Source organism: Gambusia affinis, linkage group LG12, assembly GCF_019740435.1.
Source record: "Gambusia affinis linkage group LG12, SWU_Gaff_1.0, whole genome shotgun sequence".
NCBI lineage: Eukaryota > Metazoa > Chordata > Actinopteri > Cyprinodontiformes > Poeciliidae > Gambusia > Gambusia affinis.
The window spans coordinates 12,848,404-12,867,932 of NC_057879.1; the positions used below are offsets into that span (position 1 = coordinate 12,848,404).

General features: G+C 37.9%; 1 protein-coding gene across 3 annotated transcripts in view; it reads right to left on the reverse strand.

The window, feature by feature from the left end:
• The window catches only part of LOC122841089 (ephrin type-B receptor 1), a 171,970-nt gene that overhangs the window by 82,157 nt on the left and 70,284 nt on the right, over window positions 1-19,529 (reverse strand). For all 3 annotated transcript variants that reach the window (XM_044134091.1, XM_044134089.1, XM_044134092.1), the window contains exon 3: window positions 9,702-10,383. In XM_044134091.1, the coding sequence (XP_043990026.1) occupies window positions 9,702-10,383 (682 nt within the window). The remainder of the gene's footprint in view (window positions 1-9,701; window positions 10,384-19,529) is intronic.

Genomic DNA, 19,529 nt, shown 5'->3' on the forward strand with positions numbered 1-19,529 from the left:
CAGTGGTTATCTAGTGACATTATACTTAATTTCTAGGAACCATTGAGTCAAATCAGTATGAACAACAATTGACTTCGGTATGCATGTGCAAGACTGTTCTTAGTTATGTAATTCTTTAACACTGGCATGCTACATGAAAGCCACCATCACTATACTGTTGCGCTACCTTTGTAACCACCAAACAGGGTGAGCTACAGTGGTATAATGATGGTGTCTATTTTGTAGCATTATAGCAGAATCTCTGAGTGAAAATGACAGTAGTAAGGTTTTTCTCAGACAGTACCGTTCCCTTAGACTTCAGAGTCTTTGTCTTAAATAAGACTTTTCTTCTGGTTTCTGCAAAAACCACATGATTCAATGCTGAAAAATATAGACTGAGTTAACCATCAATGAAAACATGTAATTACACACAATGACATAGTGAAATGCAGATTATGGGAGGTGTCTAATTGCTGGATAATTACATATTGTGGAGGCTGGGGTGACGTGTTTGATTTGACCTGTTATAGGGAGCTGAGATGGTTTAGGATAATGCCTGGTGTCATAACATAAATTACACAGACTTCATTTTTCACATAAGTTTAATCAGAGACACTTAGGGAGCATTTACTGAGGAACTCTAATGTGGTTTGCTTCAAGTGTGCAAGGATTATAGCAAACATGATTAGGTTATGAAATTGGACATGCAAAGTTTAGCCAGAGGTGATGGGAACTGTGTGTGGGTGCAGATACACATGCACATGGTAACAGCAGGCTTGCCACAGAAGAAAATGAAGATATTTAGAGAGCTCAGATGCTGCTTTGATTTCAAATAATGATACACACTACACAAAACTGCAAGACTGAACCTTTGGGTTGAAAGCTGGCTTACATTAAAAGCCAAAAATTGGTGCAAAGACAATTGTGGACTTAAAGACTGCATTTTAATTTTCAGAGAACAATGAAAATGCACAGTACTTGTCTGTCAAGTTCTCTAAACTAAAAGGTTGTTGTTGTTTTTTTTCCAAACTGCACCATTAATACATTTTCTTTTATGATACAACCCTGCCTTAATGTAGTTATCCTTGACAGTGTCAAACTACCACAGCTAGTGCAGCACAACTCCACTTCAGAAATAGTCTACCTCGGACAAGTGGGACAAAAGAGTTAATTATTTTTAGTTCTATATTTTGAGTTCTGCATGTGATCTATTTGAATATCCTACTGTCATACAATGTGCATTCTGCAAAAAAAAGAAGAAACAATACAAGTTTATTTGCTTTCTGTGCATTCCCATTATTTACTTATCACATATTATACTTCAACATTATTATACAATACTACTAAGGTAATTTGTGGACTAATCATTTTGATTTCTTTGTATATGTGCATTACTTGTATCAGCTAGTAACAGGTAGAATAAATTTAAAGCGCATAGAAATAGCAAACTATAATTTACATTGGCATGTTCAATACTAGTGGTGGAGGAAGTACTGAAAAAATTTACTCAATTAAAAGTACAAATAAACAGACACAAATGTACTCTAGTAAAAGTAAAAGTTTCATATTAACATTTTTACTTGAGTAAAAGTAAAAAAAATTCTGGTTATTAAAAATTCTTAAGTATTAAAAGTGAACGTACTTGCTGAATGCATTAGCTAATCGCTAATATAATAGCATTAAGTGTACCTATCATATTTAATTTTAATACAACAGAAATGTGCCATTTTAATGAACAATGCCACAGATAAAGCATGCTTTTATTGTGATTACTCTCCGTGACAGATTAGACTTAGATATGTGATTCTATGCAACATAATTTCAGGGATGGGAACATTTTGTCTCCTGTCCTAACAAAGCATGAACTTCACTTTCTATTTGCCACTAATGACATTTATTTTGAAAGAAATCCAACAGAAAGGTGATGGAAAAAAAGGTGGATGGGGAAGGACATGCAACCACGGAGCCATGAAGACCACTTAACCCGTGACCAAGTCAAGATCAAGACCAACACTCCACGCTACACGCTAATTTAATACAATAAAATTAAGTGTATCTATCAAAATTGCTTCTCAAAATGATCTGAAAAATCCACATTCCCATAAAACACCTAGATATTAAATACTTAGAGATTAAATAAATTTAACCAGCATCATTAAGTCTACTTGTACTTTGTTACTTCCCACCACTGTTTATTACCAATTTTAGACCCAAGTTGATCTTTGTTTGGTCAGATTCCTTCTATGTTGCTTTCAACTGTTTTGTTGTCTAGTTGCATCTGCAGGTGTCAGGAACAGGCGCATTGTGGGACAAGCGTAATTACAATTCAATTCTCATTAGCTCACTATCCACATATACGACAGGATAACCTTGACTAACCTATATATATTATAGCAAACCCTCCATGAAGAGATAAGAGCTATCTCTAGAACTGAAATGTGTTCTTCTAAATATGGCCGTTTTATTAGCAGGACACTGATGAGAAAGTGAGTCAACAAAAAGGAGCAAAAGAAAAAGAGTATGTTTGTACTTCCTACATGAAGATAGAAATCTATGAAGAGGTTTACCATCTCTCCTCATTACAACCTGCTGAAACATATTCCAAAGAAAGGAGAGACGAGAACAAGAATAGGGAGAAATGTAAATAAATACTGGCAGATCTATCCAATCTGAAATTTTACTTTACAAGTAACTGTTGTGAAACTTTTAAACGTTTTAAAAGAATTTTAGTTGTATTGTGTTTTACGTGTTTTAAATATGTGCAATCTTAATCTAAAAGCATCAAGTGAGCAATGCGATAAATGGGAGTCAAGGCTGTTGGAAGGGGGTGAAAGGGAACCTCTCGCAATGAAAGGCTTTTGTTTTGTTCTAGCAAAGGTTCACGTAGGCAATTTATGCAGGGCTCCAGCCATCTGGTGAATGTTTGGAGTCCTTTGTCTTGCTGTGCACTGTCCTGTTTCCGACCGACCTTAAAACCCCAGAGCCCACCCCGGAGTGGGACTGAGAGAGAAGAGTCTAACATTGTACCACGAGGAATAAGTCTTAAGCAAGTAAAGAGAAAAGACAAGGGTCTGGCTAAATAGAGTGGAGGAGATGTCAGGTCAAAGTGGCATCTCTTAGAAAAAAAAAATAAGTGCTGTGACTGAAGAGAAGGCAAAGTGAGAGATGACAAGAGGAGGCAGGCTGTGGTAAAAATACACAGCCTGAAAGCGGCTAAAGGTCTGTGAACAAGACATAAATTGAAAAGAAATACTAGGAGAGGAAAGAATAATAGGAGTAGGACTATGTGCCCCTCCTTGGGGGATAAGAACAGTCCTGTTTGTGGTAGGTATGTCTTTTATGTGTGAACAAAATCTCTTGATTCCCTTTGCATCATTAGAGGCTGTCAGTGGAGTGAGAGCAGTGCATCTATGTTTGGGGTCATTATAAACACTCTAGGCCTTGAATTCAAAGAGTTTTTGTTTGGGTCATGCTCTTTCACCACTGCTCTCTACCCCCACCTCCCAATTCACCCTATTGAGAACCATGGAAACAAGAAGTCTTTCACCCTCTTCTTTTCGTCTAGCCTTTCCTTGTCTCTTGCTTTTACTGCTCCATTTTGTCCCCATCACACTGGTCCTGACTGCCGTAAGACTAATAGGAACAGGAAGAGTCAGATGCTTACTTAATTGGGCTTCAAGGTGACTTAGTGGATGCTAGTGTGTGTGTTTTGTTGTGTAATGCAGAGTACACATGGATGCCTCCCTGCAAATGAAGCAAACTCAGTGAAACAGAAGTAGACAAGGCTAAATGGGCTGGAATTAGCTCTAATAGGTTGTGGGGTTTTTGAGGGTCCTACCCTGTCAGATCCTTTGCACTCTGATGAGATGTACAAAGAAGTAATAAAAACCTAATTGGAGGAGAAATTGCAAAAGAAAAAAGTTGCAGACAAACTTTAAAGTAAAAATAAATGAAAGTCTGCTGTGGGGATTTAATGTTTGCTTGTGTTTTTTGGATTTAAAAGCATTATCTTTTTCTGTGGGATTTGTTTTTAGTGGAGAAGAAAAAAAACAACAGCAGATAGATGTTCATGAGTATGAACCAAATAGGAGTGTATTTAAAGGTTTATATGGTTTCATGCTAGGGTTAAAAATGTTTTAAAAATGCAGACACGGAGAAAGGAATATGTTTTTTTTGTGTGTGTGTGTGTGTGGGCGTGTATTTGCGTGCGTGTGCCACATGATTGCAGTCATTAGACAGGAGTAAGGCATTTATGATGAATCGGCACTTAGTCCAGGGATGCACACTTGTTCAATGGGCTGTGAATCTCCTACTGCCACTGTCATCCTGCAGAATGTTAAATAAAGTTATTTGAATATTTGTAATATTGATGCACTCATACGTCAAAAACCCACTGGAGTCTATCAGTGAGAAAAAAATACACACAAGAAGATTCATATTGCTTTGTTGGTCTATAGTACTGCTTGGATGAGGGATTATGTGAATATCCAACTATATAAACCCATAATCATAGATATAGATTTGAATGGGTGGACTATCAAAACATAATGGTGGGCTGACAGAAAATTTAATGGGAAAACCATGAGATTAGATAGTACAGTACATATATATTTAACATATATATAGTTCACATTTACTTAAAAAAAATCAGTGGCAGTAAAAATTGACTTTGCTTTTTGGAGGTCTAAAAGGTGATGGGACTGAAACCCTGGCCCTCATTCCATCCTAATCAATTCCAGACCTTTATCTAATTAAATTTTCTTATCTAAAATTATTGAGAGAAGTTGCTAATCAGTTGTCTGAGCGTTTAGACTTCATTATCTTGTTTGAAGACTTTCAGTGAAGTTTTTGAACTCATCACTTCAAAGAGACAGAACTTGTTAATGGCACCGATTGTGCTCTCATGGACCCAAAAAGGCACAAAAAGGTCCATATTTGTATTGTTAGGTCTCAGTGCACCATTTAATACAGTTAATCACAGTATTATTATCACAGTATTATTTTAAAGAGGTTTAGTATTATTTTAAAGAGGTTTAAAAGTATTGTAAGGATCAAGGGAACAGCACCATATAACAGAACCTGACAACTTCCAGTTTGTGCAGTTGTTAATTATGGAGTACCACCAATTCTCTTTGCTTTGTAAATATGATCATTTCTTTTTTTCATCCAAAACATATGAGCATACAATTTAAATTTAAGTGTAAGATGTTTTTATTTTCTCTCTCAGACATTGAGCTGCATTTACTTAAAACACTGCACTAACATTTAAAAAAATATATTGGATTCTTGTTAGGTTTTGCTCCTCCTTAAAAAAAACATCTCTCTGTTTAGATTAATACCCCTAGCAAAACAATCTTGTTGCTTTGATTTATTCTGCCTCAATTCTTTTCAGAAGGGATGAAACTTACACTCCCATGTATGTTTTTTTTCCGCTGGCAGATTTTCTTTACTGTTTTATGTAAATCTGCCTGGTAGCAGTTTTAAACGAAAGACTGTGATCTTAACATGCCTGGCTCTTTTGGGTGTGGCTGCTGCATTCAAAGAGTACAAGCTTTATCTCCATGGCAATGAGGCTTGACCAGGAGTAAGAGGATTCAAATAGACTGAACAGAATTTAATTCACTTTGAAACGGCCTTGCGATGCCATAAAATATTCTTCTTAGGTTAACACAGGGACCAAAAACAAGTTTTAACAATGAGAAACATTGTGTATCAAATTATGTCACCATTGAGATTTAAAAAATATAAATAATTGGCCTATTCTTGAATTTAATGAGTGATTTAAGGAAGCAAGAGATCATTAAAATGAACAATGATTCCATGAGCAGATCATATAAAGTAAACACAGTCATTGTGATTCAATCAATCACCCAGTCAGACCCCACAACAGCAATTACAAAAAGCCTTAATCAAACCCATTACCATCAGCAACTCTGAGGTGCTTGACTTGAACATGACACATGCACTCAAGGCAAGCTTTGCAGTGGCGAAAGTGGCAGGGTGCTATGGGGAGTGTCTCTGCTCGATTTAACAGAGAGGTGATAAAATATTTAGCAGATTGCTTACATTGCTGAAGGGGGGAGAGAGCAAGGGAAACGCAGAGGTAGAAAAGAGAAGGGCATACCCAAATGGCTTGTGTGGGAGCTGGGGAGCTGGTAATGAGGGTGGCATGCTGGCACCATTGTTGCACGGCACAACATCGCGACATGGCCTCTATGCCTCGCTGACAGCAGGTACTACAAATACCCATCACACTAAATGTCACTAATTAATACATAAAAAAAGTGCAATCAGGTACCAACATGTGTTTTCGCACTACACTGACAAAGGACATGCATATTTAAGAAGGACAGGAGGTATGTTTCCCTTAGCATTTGCCTTTTTCTTATGAATATAAAGATCTATAAGACACTGCATCTTGATTAGGCATTAAATGTATTCCTCTTTTACAGCCTAATCTTGTCATTGTCCATTTAGACACAGTTATTTTACTATTAACTGGTCAGCCAACATTCAAATTTTATGTTTTTTCAGCAAGTTATTGTTTTCACACACTCAACAGTAAGAGTTGTCTTTATCCTTTTGAAAAAAATAAAACTCAAAAAAATAAACTTTTCCACAGTGAACTGTTGCTATAGATATTTCCATACTTGAGAGTGCACCTAAATATAAGCCGCACACATTATATCGTGCGTGTTGGAACTTGTATGGATCAGATGCGCTGTTTTTATGCGCTATGCACATGGCACTGGCATGGCATATTTGTGTAGGTCAGGAACTGACTGTCAGGTACGCGGTGTGACATAGCTGTTTCTGTGCATCGTGGGCATCAAAATTGTGCCCTGTGCACAGTGATGTGCACTGGGCATGTGGTTCTGTTCATGTGAGTCAGGTGCGGTGATGTTTTTTGTGTGTGCCTTCTGATAATATCCCGCAGGCATCCATGGCCTCACACACTTCCTCAGACTCTCTTTTGTTGTTGCTCTCAATAACACTTTCGTCTTGCTCTCGAGCTTGTGCTGTCTTCATCACGCAACCGTCCAGCCTTTTGAAAACCATTGGCAGAAACCCATATTTTAGCCACATCACAGTGGTCAAAGCTTGTGCAAAAAACTAACAACTTGCATAGTAAATTATGGTACAAATACTTCAAAATACTGTAACGATTCGCTCGATGGTCAAAACAGAAGCAACAAAACTTCAGTCTTTTATTTTTTATTTGAGCTCTTTAGAACTACAGTGTGGCTTTGTGTTCAAAGCAATATCCAGCACCATCATAGAGCTCTGTGAAATGTGCATATTTTAATTGTAATCCATTGGATTTCTCTGTGTATTTTTTCTTCCTTTGACAATAACTAAAGAAAAAAAAATGCATTAACTTAGTGGTACTAAACTAAGCAATGTGAGTGCTTGATTTTCAGTCTGTATTGCTATAGAATTGACCTGATGAAATTGTCCAGGGTGTACCTGATCTCTCAGCCACTAACAGCACCAGCAATGGATGGATAGATGGATTCATATATACTCAATTTTTGCATTTATACCAAAGAGAAAAAAACCGATAAAGCACTCCACACACCCACAACAGTTGACTGGTGGCCCCCAGTACTCCACTTGCTGAAGTATTTTTATGATACATTTTTAATAATTCATTACAAGTCCATAAACATACTGCAGAGTGTAAGATGGGAGTGACTGCTGTTGCCGGAGGGGTACTCTCAGCGGGATGAGGCTGAAACAGACTTCATACGAATCTCCAGAGAGCAAGATGATTATGAGTGACAAAGATGGGCAGACCACTCTTCATTTTAAATGTATATTGCTCTTATTGCACATTTTCTATGTGGAAGTTGGAGTTTTATTTTTTTTCTTTATTAGGATTTTAGTCAGGTTAGAATAAAGCTGTAGCAGTGCAGTAATAACTCCCCTAATCTCCATATAGGGAATATGTAATTTTCTATCAAACATGGTGCTTAGTAGAACTATAAATCAATTGTCTATAGCTGTTTATCCTACCAGGGTGGTGAGGGTGTGGTTGCCTTTCTAAAGCAAGAGGCAGGGTACTTACTGAACAGGTCACCAGTCCATTACAGGGCAACATATAGACAGACATAAACAACTACCCACGCACACATTTATACCTAAGGGAGAAACCAATTAACCTTGTCATGGTTTTGTACCATGGTCATAAGCTTGAGTAACCAGTGAGAAACAACACCTTCAGAGATAGAACATGCAATATACATACAGAAATACTCCAAGATCAGATTCAAACCTGGCCTCGTATTACTGCAAGGCAGAAATATAGGTGGAAAAAAATCAACTAGCTCTGCGAATTTAGCAAAACATCAGATGTTCTATGCATATCGAAGAGATTTTGGAGCTCTAAATATACTGGGGCAACCTTATCTGTACACACATGTTTGCATCATACACCAAAGGCTCCAAAATGAAAAGCGCACAATAATGTTTTGGCAGACAAATCTAATCTGTTGTTTTCTGTTATTTAAAAGGTTTAGAAAAACAATACTGAAAAGGAAAAAATAAAAATAAAATTGCCAAGAATAAATATATTCTACATATATAAATTATTTTTACTACAAAATTTCTGATTTAAATAACTACATCGTGGCATTGCATAAAGCTCACTCTCTATTTAAAGAGCCACTCAATCTTGTAAGTAAGTATGAGAAGTTATTTTGCTTAGGAAACAAAATAATTCTGGAAGGATACAGTGGACACAGTCACACACCATGTGCTTTGTAGATATGTGGCATTCTTATATCTGTTTATTGATCACAGCAGATGGGCGTCAATCAATCTTATCTGGGCTCCACATACTCTCCAACTAACATCCCGAGGCAGGCCAAACCAATACTGCAAGCCCCAAGCCACCCATATAATCGCCAGACACCTTGAGCAAATTTTCTGTTTAGATGTGTTTTTGAGAGTGTGTTGAAATAACATGGTGCACAGTGTGGAGGTGCAATGGAGGGCACATACAAAAACCCCTCACCAACAACTTGACAACTTGAACCAAAAACCCACATTAATCTTCACCTGGGATTCCAGTTATTATCTATTCCTTGTAACTTCGTTTTCACACACTTTGCTGAGGCAAATTCAAAGCTCGCACCATGTGTGAAGTAGGTTGTACAAAAAGGCTGACATTCGTTAAAGATTAGGATGTGGTGTTAATGTGATTTTTATTAAAGTGAGACATGTATTTGGAAATAAATCTCATCTACCCAGAACATCTGCTTCCACATGTTTGCTATGGAACAAACGTGTTCTACATGCTGTAGACTTTCTTGTCACTATTTTACAATGGCTAACTCTGTCATACTCTTTCCATTTTCAGAGATTAAACAGTTCTTCGTGAGCTGTTCAAACCCTGCTTCCTGACATTTCTCAACTTTATCTTTGACCTGTTTAATGTGTTTCTTGGTATTCATGTTGCTTTATGTTCTCTAGCAAACCTCTGATGCCTTAACAGAAGATAATTGGTACTGAGATTGAAGTGGACCTTACTAAATACAGCAATTGGTTTCACTGGATTTTATATCTGCATACAGGTGTAAAAGTGTTAGTTTTCCTAATAAATATTTTGAAAATTGCCTGCCTGAAATTTTAAAATCTGAGTTTAAACACTTTTGCAAAGTACTGCATGAAATAAACCATTTTTTTTTTTTTTTTAAATAAAGGAATGTACTTTTTCTTACCGCGGCAAACATTGCCATTGTCAGGTTCAAACCCAGCCTTGCATGTGCAGCTACCAATAGGCACCATCCACTCTCCATCTCCGTTACAGTAGAGCTTTATCGGGACATCTACTTCCTCTGAGTTTGGGATGCAGATTCCTCTGGCAATGACCAAGGAGGTGCTTTCTGCCCCTGTCATGGTCTCTGGAAAGATTGCAAAGTTTTGGACCACACTCGGGCACTTCTTAAAAAACACCCTGACTGACAGCAGAGACATACAGGCACCGTAGTCCTGAAAGGCCAGGTAGAAGCCGTTTTTCGACAGCGGGCCAAAGCTGCGCACCTCTGTGTTGACTTTCATTAGGCGCCCGCCAAAGTCCACCTGAGAAAAGCTTTCATCTGCAGCAATGGTGTCCACCTTGAGGTAGGGGGCCTCCATCCAGAAGGCTGTTCCTTTGGTGGCAATGACAGAATCAGTTTCATAGTAGTACAGATTGAACGTCTCCTTGCAGGAGCCAGGGACATTTGGAATGGAGCTGCAGTCGCGCACTGTGAATCGTATCTCCACATAGATCCGCTGCGCACCGCGGCGATCAATGAAGGTCGTGAGGAGCCAGTTGTTCTGGCTGGGCTCGAAGACATTGCACACCTGGTAGGTCCTTATGGTGTTAAGATTTTCATCATAGCCACTCACTTCCTCCCACTACAGAAAGAGAAAAAGAGAGAGAATTGTACATGACAGATTAGTAATCATTTATGATCGAGCTGTGATGTTTTCTTTTTCCCAAATTCTTTCTGTTAATATTAGCTAAGCTGCAGAGAGTTTGTGCACATATCACTACCTTCCCCCAAGGCACTAAATATGAATTTTCTGGCTAAATTAACAAAAATGCATTGGCCCACTGAGTGATGAGGCTTATTCTTCCTTTGAGGAAACGCGAACGTCTCCTTTCCGTGGAATAATAAACAACTGTCTGAGTGCGGTCACAGAAAAAATGCCACTTCCTCGTCTTGTTCTCTAAATGCGCTCACAGCTGTAAAATATATGTCCTCCCATTGCATCAGCAATAACTGAGTAATTACCGTGGTTCCACTGCTATGTGCCATCTATGCTAAGTGATGCTGGGCACTGAGTTGATGCATTAAAACTACAGTGTGTAACAAATTTTAGATTATGCACTGCTGAATTACAATTAGACAGAGACAGTCTACATGGCAGCCAAGCGCCCATCTGATGGAGAGTCACTTGTGTGCAGACAGAGCTGAGATAAGCTGTAGGCCATTCATTGCAGGTGTGACACAGAAAGTGTGCTGGATGAGCATCAGAAGGGCCTTAGGGAGTTAACTCAGTGCACCAAATCAAGATGAAAATACGGCATTAATATTTGGTTGAAATCACTGAGAACTGGGAGGAGAAATGGCAAACAAAAAGAAACTTTCCTCAAGAGCTTGTGTTTAGAAAAATGTACTAATACAGTGATTGAACACTGGCACAAAGGTTAATTGTGATCCAACTGATCCAGATGGAGATTTACTGCTTGAACTTTTAAAATAAATGTGTCAGATGAAAACAAACAGGCATACTCGACTTATACAAACAGGTTGGTGGACCTGTCTCGTGAAACAACAAAAAGTGAAACTGTCTCCGTAGAAGACAAGGTCATGTTTGCGAATATTAAACTTAAAAAGCTTTGCAATAATTTAGTTTCCAGCTTTTGTAGGCTTTTGAATATTATCTTGGCAGAAGAGCGACACATAAGGCCTTGAGAAGTACAAAATGTAACCATTTTCGATATATTGCACAATTCAAGCACTGCTTTCAGTATTTTCACAGAATAATGTTAATGTTGTTTATCCATGAAAGAAAAACAAAACCAACAACAGCCTCTTTCAAAAGTATGAATTTATCGATTTATATCTATTCCATGAGTAGGTGGCCTCCATTTTTTTTATTTGAGTTATTTTAAATTGCTATTATCAGCACCTCTTCTGTCCCTTTGTTTGCTGACCAGAGTTAGCCTTTTGCTAGAACTTGATGCTGACTTCTGACCTGAGAAATATATCAATATTTCTCAGGTCTACTGTATAGTGACACTGAACATACATAAATATCACAAGGTTTTGAAAAGTACAGAAACATGTAATCTTCAATGCCTTTACACAAATGAAAAGTAAACAAAGTTCTGGATGATCAAAGCTTTTTACAGATTGATAAATCACAGTTCAGTCAGATAGATACAACCAAGAGCAAACATACTTTCAAATGTTATGTTTGAGACAGATAGCAGTGAAGTTTGGAGATTATATATCAGTTGGTGGTGTGCTGTATGTGGGAATATAAGTTTTAGACAACAGAAATCAGCTAAAATAACAGACTGTATTATATATGCACTTTCTTAAGAGACCATTAATAAATTTGCCACTTTCTCAATCAGAATAAGTTTGTGTCACTTTACAAAAGTAATTGAGCAGATAATGCTGTCTGTATCGACCCGCCTTATCAGCTGCAACTTTTCTGGTCCCCACATATACAGTATATAAGATTGCCATTAGGGAGGTTAACATTTTGATCTTTTATGAGAGACTGTCCAATGACGTCAAGATTGGTACATTAATGTGCTTTTGCAGGTGTCTCTGTCAACTCTTGAATCCACTGGGATAATTTAGAAAAGGACAAGGATGTTTCATATTCAATGTAATTGCAGAAGTGGCACAAAAAACTCCAAAGACTTATTCCATTCCTGGTGGTCACTGATTTATTCAGTAGAGTGATGAGTTGTATGTTATCAGTGTAACTCAGCTCACACTCTTCTGTATCGTAACATGGATGTTGCTCGTCTAAACCAGCAACAAATTTAACAATAATCACTTACGAGATTTTGATATTCAGTATTCACTCATTAACAGAACCTCTAAAACGTAGAAATTATCTATTTAACACTTTTTGGGACTTTTCTTATGTTATTTTATATCCTACTTAAGAAATCTATTCTTTATACTTTGATTACATAAAGCAGCCTTGTTAAATGAACTGTTTCTTAAAATAATCCCTATGCCAAAGATACAAATACCTGTAGGAGAGGAGAAGTTAATGAGATCTAGAGCGGAAGGAGTGGCCCTCTAGTCAGTCCATGTTTCCTGTGTGCATACATCTCCTGGTGCTTCCTCCTTCCTCTGACCTTTAAAGCCCCACCTGCTCAATCAGGCTCAATAGAGCAGAAGGGAAATATCGGCACTCTGCACATAGCCCTAAAAACCAGTCAAGATCCAAAATTCTGCTCGATAACTCTATAAAATGATGTGAAATGACTGGAACGGCATGGATGTGAACCATCTGATTTTAACATAGATGATGAAACTATTTGTTGCAAAGAACACATTCAGAGGAAAACAGGGAGGTTCAAACCAAGTGAAGGCATGTACAGGGTGGAGTGGGTAGATACATGATGAACAGTGAAACTGCTGACATGATAAATGAGTTTACAGAAATCTGAGGTGCAAATTAAAGCCTTTTTTCCTCAACGCAGCTCCCTCAGTGCCCACTTCACTTCGCTCTCCTCCCCCCTCTTCCGCTCTCTTCTCCCATCTCTGCTCTGTAATGACCATTCATCAGCATTACAGGAACCTGTCCCTTTCAGCACTGCCTGTTCATTAATACAGCCAGCCCTAGGCTCCTCGGCACCCGTCTGCTTTGGTCTAGGAGGGGGTCCTCACCGCCTCTCGTCTAGCCAAATGACCACCATATTTCACCCCAGAAAGGGGCCTGAGGCGTCTCCAATAATGCCCATCCACAATCTGTCTAGAAATTCATTGGCTCACATAATAATGAAATACATTTTTTTATTTCCTACTCTGTAGATATTCAGTGTCACCACTGTGTCAAACACAAGTGAAACTATTACAGGAGCTCTGGTTATTTAGCAGATAACAGTGTGACACACTTTTGCCTCATCCCTTTAGCGGTTTGCATTTCTACACTGTTTACACCAGCGTGCTCGAAGAGAGTGGTGTTTGTAATTTGATAGTTTACCGACAACATATTGATTTGCTAGCTCTTGTTTTGCTACAGAGAGCTTGAGGGTACCTGCCACATTTCTGCTTGCGTAGGTCCAAAACATTTGATTACTGAGGGTATCGACATTTTTCTGTGTTCTTCAGTGTCTATGTAATTTCCTCACCACTAAAGGATCCTCGTTGCATGCATTTAGAACACAGGGACAGTCTTCCAAAGAGCATGTCCTTGTCACACCAAGGAATTTCTCTTTTATTGCTTTTTCCTCCAGTCCTTTACATTATTCAAACCAAATGTCTCTATCTGACATCTCTTTGACCCCTGAAAAGAGAGGGCATCATCATCTGTCACCTTAAAGATAATGGAATTCTCTGATCCTTGCATCTATTTTTCCCTTTAATAATTTGAGAATAAAACAGCTCAAGGCCTAAACTGTGTATGTTTAGACCATGCATTGAAAGACTACAGAATAGATTTATGCAGCCTGTATCAACATGTTTCCAAAGGGAAAAAGTAATGAGAAATTATAGGAAAGGACAAAAGGTAAGAGGCAAGGAAGAAGTCAACTTGTAGACTCACTTCTTGGAGCGCCTATATGATATACAAAAAAATAATAATAATAAAAAAAAAAACGTACTGAGTCACAAAACTTTTACTGTATCAGCTTGTGGAAAATGTTGAGAAGTTGGTATATTTTATTACAGTTGGATGAGACAAACCAGAAGAACATGGGGCATGCAAAGTAAAAATATAAAACTGTAACAGAGTCTGAATCTTTAGTATATCTCTGAGAACTCCAGTGTTTGGTATTATGCCAAGGAACTATCTGCTTGGTCAGAGAACTCTACTATCTCTGATTGGGAGGTTAACAGTGGTCAGACGTAGTGTCAAAATTGTTGAAGAAGGTTGTTTGTGGCAACAAAAACTATTGATTTTTTTTTCAACTTGCCTAAGGATATTTGTCAGTGGAGATATGTGGATAAATTTGTGCGCAGGCACCTTACATCATTATTTCGCATGAAAAGCAGAACATTTAAAACTCTTCAGCTTAGAAAGTTTTTCTGAATAGAGGATGTTCTTTTGCAAAAGAACTGAGATTGTAGGCGGACAATTACCAGTGAAGAAAACAACAGTTTGTTAGTGTGGACAAGTCCAAATAGGCACAACATTTACTGTACTTTAACATCAATATTGAAACTGAACAGCAAACAGTTTTGCTGATGAAACACCTGGCAAACATTAACAGGCATTCTTTGCAAAATGCTCATTTTGTAAGCCCAGTGAAAATAATCACTGACTTCGCTCTAATAGCTCTGATTTAACAGATGCACAGGAGACACCTTTGCTCTGCCCCTGGTAGTTAAATGTGAGCCTTCGGTGTCTGTGTATGTGTGTCATTATAGCAGCACTCTTTTATAGGCATTAAGTAGCAAGGAGTTGCAGGAGCTATGAATTCACAGAGCACTTAATGTTGTGTTAATGACCGGTGACAGTTAGCTGAGCTGGAGGAGAGGGTGGAGTAATGCAGGAGACAGAGTCAGAAAAAAAAACACAAGAAAGATGTGGCCAGGCATTTTTAGGAGTGTGTTACCCTCCCCACAGCCTCAGATCACTGTCTATATTCACCAAAACACTCATCAAAAGAATTAATTTCCATTACCATTAATGACTAAAATAACACAGAACAGCTTAGCATGATGGATTCTAGCTCCAAAAGACTGCATCATTCGATGATGAGCTTGAGTCATGAATATCCCCAGTCACAGCTGCGCGAACTGGCCGTTCAGAACTGAACATGCGCATAACGCCTATGAAAAAATGAATCAGTTGGAAAGGCCATAGCAGAAACAGGACAAAATCATTACTTTTGGAGATCTGAAATCAGATTTAAGAAAGGGTAAGCTTGGATCAGGATGTATGTATTGGGGTGTATTTCTTTTTTTTCTTTTTTCTTTTTTTTTCTGTTTTTTATGCATTTCTTTGGCAGATCTGATTTTTGCAGATTGCTTCACCTATTAATTTAGATTTGGCCAATTACACTATGTTTTCAAAATTACAGAACTACCTGCTTAAAAACAAACAAACAATAGCAAAAGGAAAAAAAAAAAAACCTGGAAAATTCACGTTTAAAATTAATATTCCAAAACTATTTATCAGTGGCTGAGCTATTTAAGTTAAGTCCCTCTTGGAGAAATTGTGGAATACGCCAAAATTGAGCTGTTTGAGCATATTTGCCTTGGGAGTTTGTTTTAATGTCAAACAATGTGGTGGTGTAAGGATTTTGGTTTCTGCTTTCAGGCGTCAAGATCTTGATTGCCTAATGTAACTGAAACAAAGTTTAACTCTGCTCTCTAATAGAACAGTCTGAAGGAGAATATTCAACTATCAGCTTGTGATCAGCTTAATTGGGTTTTTCAGATCTAAAGGACCCCAGTAAATCTACTGATTTTTGATGGCTATAAAATCAAATATATATATGTAAATAAAGAAATGCAACAGAGTGAATATTTAGGATTGGCCACTTCGAACTCCAGACTTAAGTCACACTAAAGTACTGTTGCCAGGTATTACACGCTTAATGACAGCTATTGCTGCAAACAGAACTACAAACAGGGTAAGGAGTCAATTCCTTTTTACTTAGGGACAGGTTGATTTTGATAGTCTTTTTTCTCTTGATAAACTATGGCATTTTAAAACTGCTTTCTGTATTAATTCAAGTTGTATTGGAATTTGTTGAATAATCTGCAACATGTAGGTGTGAGAAAAAAAAAAAATCATAACTAAAGAAATGTGAAACCAGGGCAAATACTTATTCATGTTATGGGTGTTCAATGACAGTCTTAATTATAAGCCAAACAGTTTTGTTTGTGAGAATACATCTCGCTTTATTTGTTTGAACATATTTATTAAGTAACATTTTAAGCATACCTTTAACTGTTAAATGATCTTCAGTGATAAAGCCAGTCAAGGTATACAGTTAAGGTTTGTCTGTTTGTAACTTAAATACACAAACATATAGACAGGGCCTGACAACTTTCAGCTCATCATTCAGTCTCAGCTAATTCACTCGACAGTGAAGCCTGAATAGCGAAGCATCTACTTGGCTGATCTTTAACCTCCTGTCTGCTATCTGAAGCTCAGTGGAGTTGAAGTCCAGGACTGCTTTTCAAATCCGTCAGCGCCAGTTAATTCAACTACATGCTCAGGCAAACTGAACACAGATGGGCAATGAGCGACTCAGAGTACTTCCACATTTAAAGCGCTTCTGCTGAGAAAGGTCTGTGAAATGCCACTCTAAATAGTAAAAGAGTGTCTGGAAAATGTTTGTTGAATGGTCAGGCAACTGTGCCAGTGTGATGATGTGCTTTTACAGCAGGCCTTGTAAAAAGAGATGTATTGAATAGTCAAAAATGACCAACCACTGCACTGAATATGTTCCCTGATGCAGTTTACAACTTTGACCTCAGCCTTCAAAAGAATATAAATGCAAGGCAAGATTTTTCTTTTCAACATGCTCACTACAGAATACCTGGACTCAGTGCTTTGCAAAAACACCCACACCCCTCAAACGTGTTCATATGTTGCCGTGGTTCATCCACAATCTTTAGCGAAGCATCACATATTATTTTAATAATATGTGATGTCAAAATTGAGCTATTTGAGCATGTTTGACTCAAACATGCAAATTAGCTATATTATTCTAATAATATGTGATATTACAATAATATGTAATATTATTTCAACTTTAATATGTGATAGACCAACACAAAATACTGCATAATTATGAAGTGGAATGGCAAGACTGCATAGCTCTTCAAATGATTTGAAAATTAAACCTTTATAGTTCACTGAGTAAATTCTTTATAAAACCATATTTCACTGCAATAATCTTTGAAGGCACTTCACAGTATTGCTTTACTAGCTGCAGATTTTTATTCATTTATTTATTGTTTTTTACCTATAAGTCTTATAAAACAACTCATACTCAGTAAAGCTACTGAAGAGCACCTAGCAACATCAACTTTCACGTCTGGAAGCAAAGGAGGATTTGGGTTTTGACTATCACTGTGTCATTCTAACATACATCTGCTTTGATCTAACCTGTTCAGTTTGAGCTCTGGCTCAATGTTTAGGCCAGTTGTCTTGCTGCAAGTTGAAATTCTGCACCATTTGTGAGTCTTTGTCCTGGATTTAGTTTCAGCTTCCCTGTCCCTACTGAAGAAAAGTGTTTCTACAGCATAATGCTGGTACAAACCATCAAGTGGGGACAGTGTTTATAGTAATTTCATCTTTTCACAAGAGACGTTGCTTTGCATGTTTGCTTCTGAGTAAATTCTTGGTCATATGTTTGCTGCTTCTTCAGGATGGCTTGTGGCTACATCACAAAAGGGCATTTTTGGCTTTCTTTCAACAATGACTTTCTCTTAGCAACTCTTCTATAAAATACAGTTTTGTGGAGTGCATGACTTATCGTTGTCCCTACAACATATTCTTTTGTCTCAATTGTGGCTCTCTAAAGCGCTTCCAGAATGACATTGGATTAATTGCTTCTTGGATTATTGCTCCCTTTTCACTATGTGCCTCAAATGCTTCAATTCTTTAAATAAAAAACTGTCCCTTCTTCATCCATCAGAGTCAAACTAAAATGGGGGTGGAGCCTTGTCCAAAAATGTTTTTCATTTTATTTTCTTGGGATGGACATCTTAACAATGAGGGTATTTAATATTCATGACAACCTAACATTGGGCTGATGCAGGGAGAAAGTACTACAGAATATTTTTAAAATAATTAGGCATGAATAAAACCTCATTTTAGGAGTGCTCTTATGATAGGAAAAAGAAAGATGGAAAAAGTGACACGCACATTTAAAATTCATAAGGACAAGGTCTTGGAAGGACAGCGGATTAAAGGTGGACATGAAAAGAGATAGGAATTGAACTCTTTTTGCCCCTGCTTCCCAGTTTTTGCAAAGCTCTCTGCTGACAGTTATCAGAAGCCAGATCGCTGTTTTTTCTATAAAGGCTGGTTTAAATCTCTGTGACTTATGAGAATATTTGCATTGCAACCTTCAGGTCTCTTCCCTGAAGTCGATGTTACATAAAACAATACCCGGTCAACTTTCGTACAGTGACCGCCACGTCATTCCCTCCGCTTCCCTCAGAAACTTTTGAGAGACATGTACGTAGTCTCTCATAAATTCACTTACACACGCACACGCACACCCCCTCACACAAAGCCAGACTGCAGCTTCTAAAATATGCAGTGGCATGATTGCTATTATCATTTCTGATCAGCTGCGTTATTGAATGAATGCTGCTGTCAGGGCTGTTGCATGGGAATGATTATTTTGCGGGGCATCTGAGACCTAGTTACGCCTGGCTGAATGTGATGGATGGGGAGGAAATGGTGATGTCTGAAACACTCCAGGTCCTGCCAGATCCAAGCCACTCTATAATTACAGTCACACAGTTTGTCGGAGCCCAAGTAGAGATCTGCCCATCTGGCTGGATGCAGAAAAATGAGTCTTATGAAAGCTCTCCCTCCCTGATCACACCCGAAATATCATTAACACGTTTAAAGAAGGCCGACTTTATGTTGAGGCTTTGTGCTTAAAGAAAAGCACTGCAAATCATTTTGTGTGCATATATACTGTAAAAGATGCACAGTTGTGTTTTTACTTAAAGGCAAATGTTTTTGCTCAATTACCTGACAGCAAGAAAACACTGAAATCGTAAAAATGAGCAACCGACAGACTCTTACATCATCCATGTTTGATAAGATTATTAATCATTGCACTTTTGTTTCTGAGCCATCTGCTTGAAAGCAGCCATCTTTAA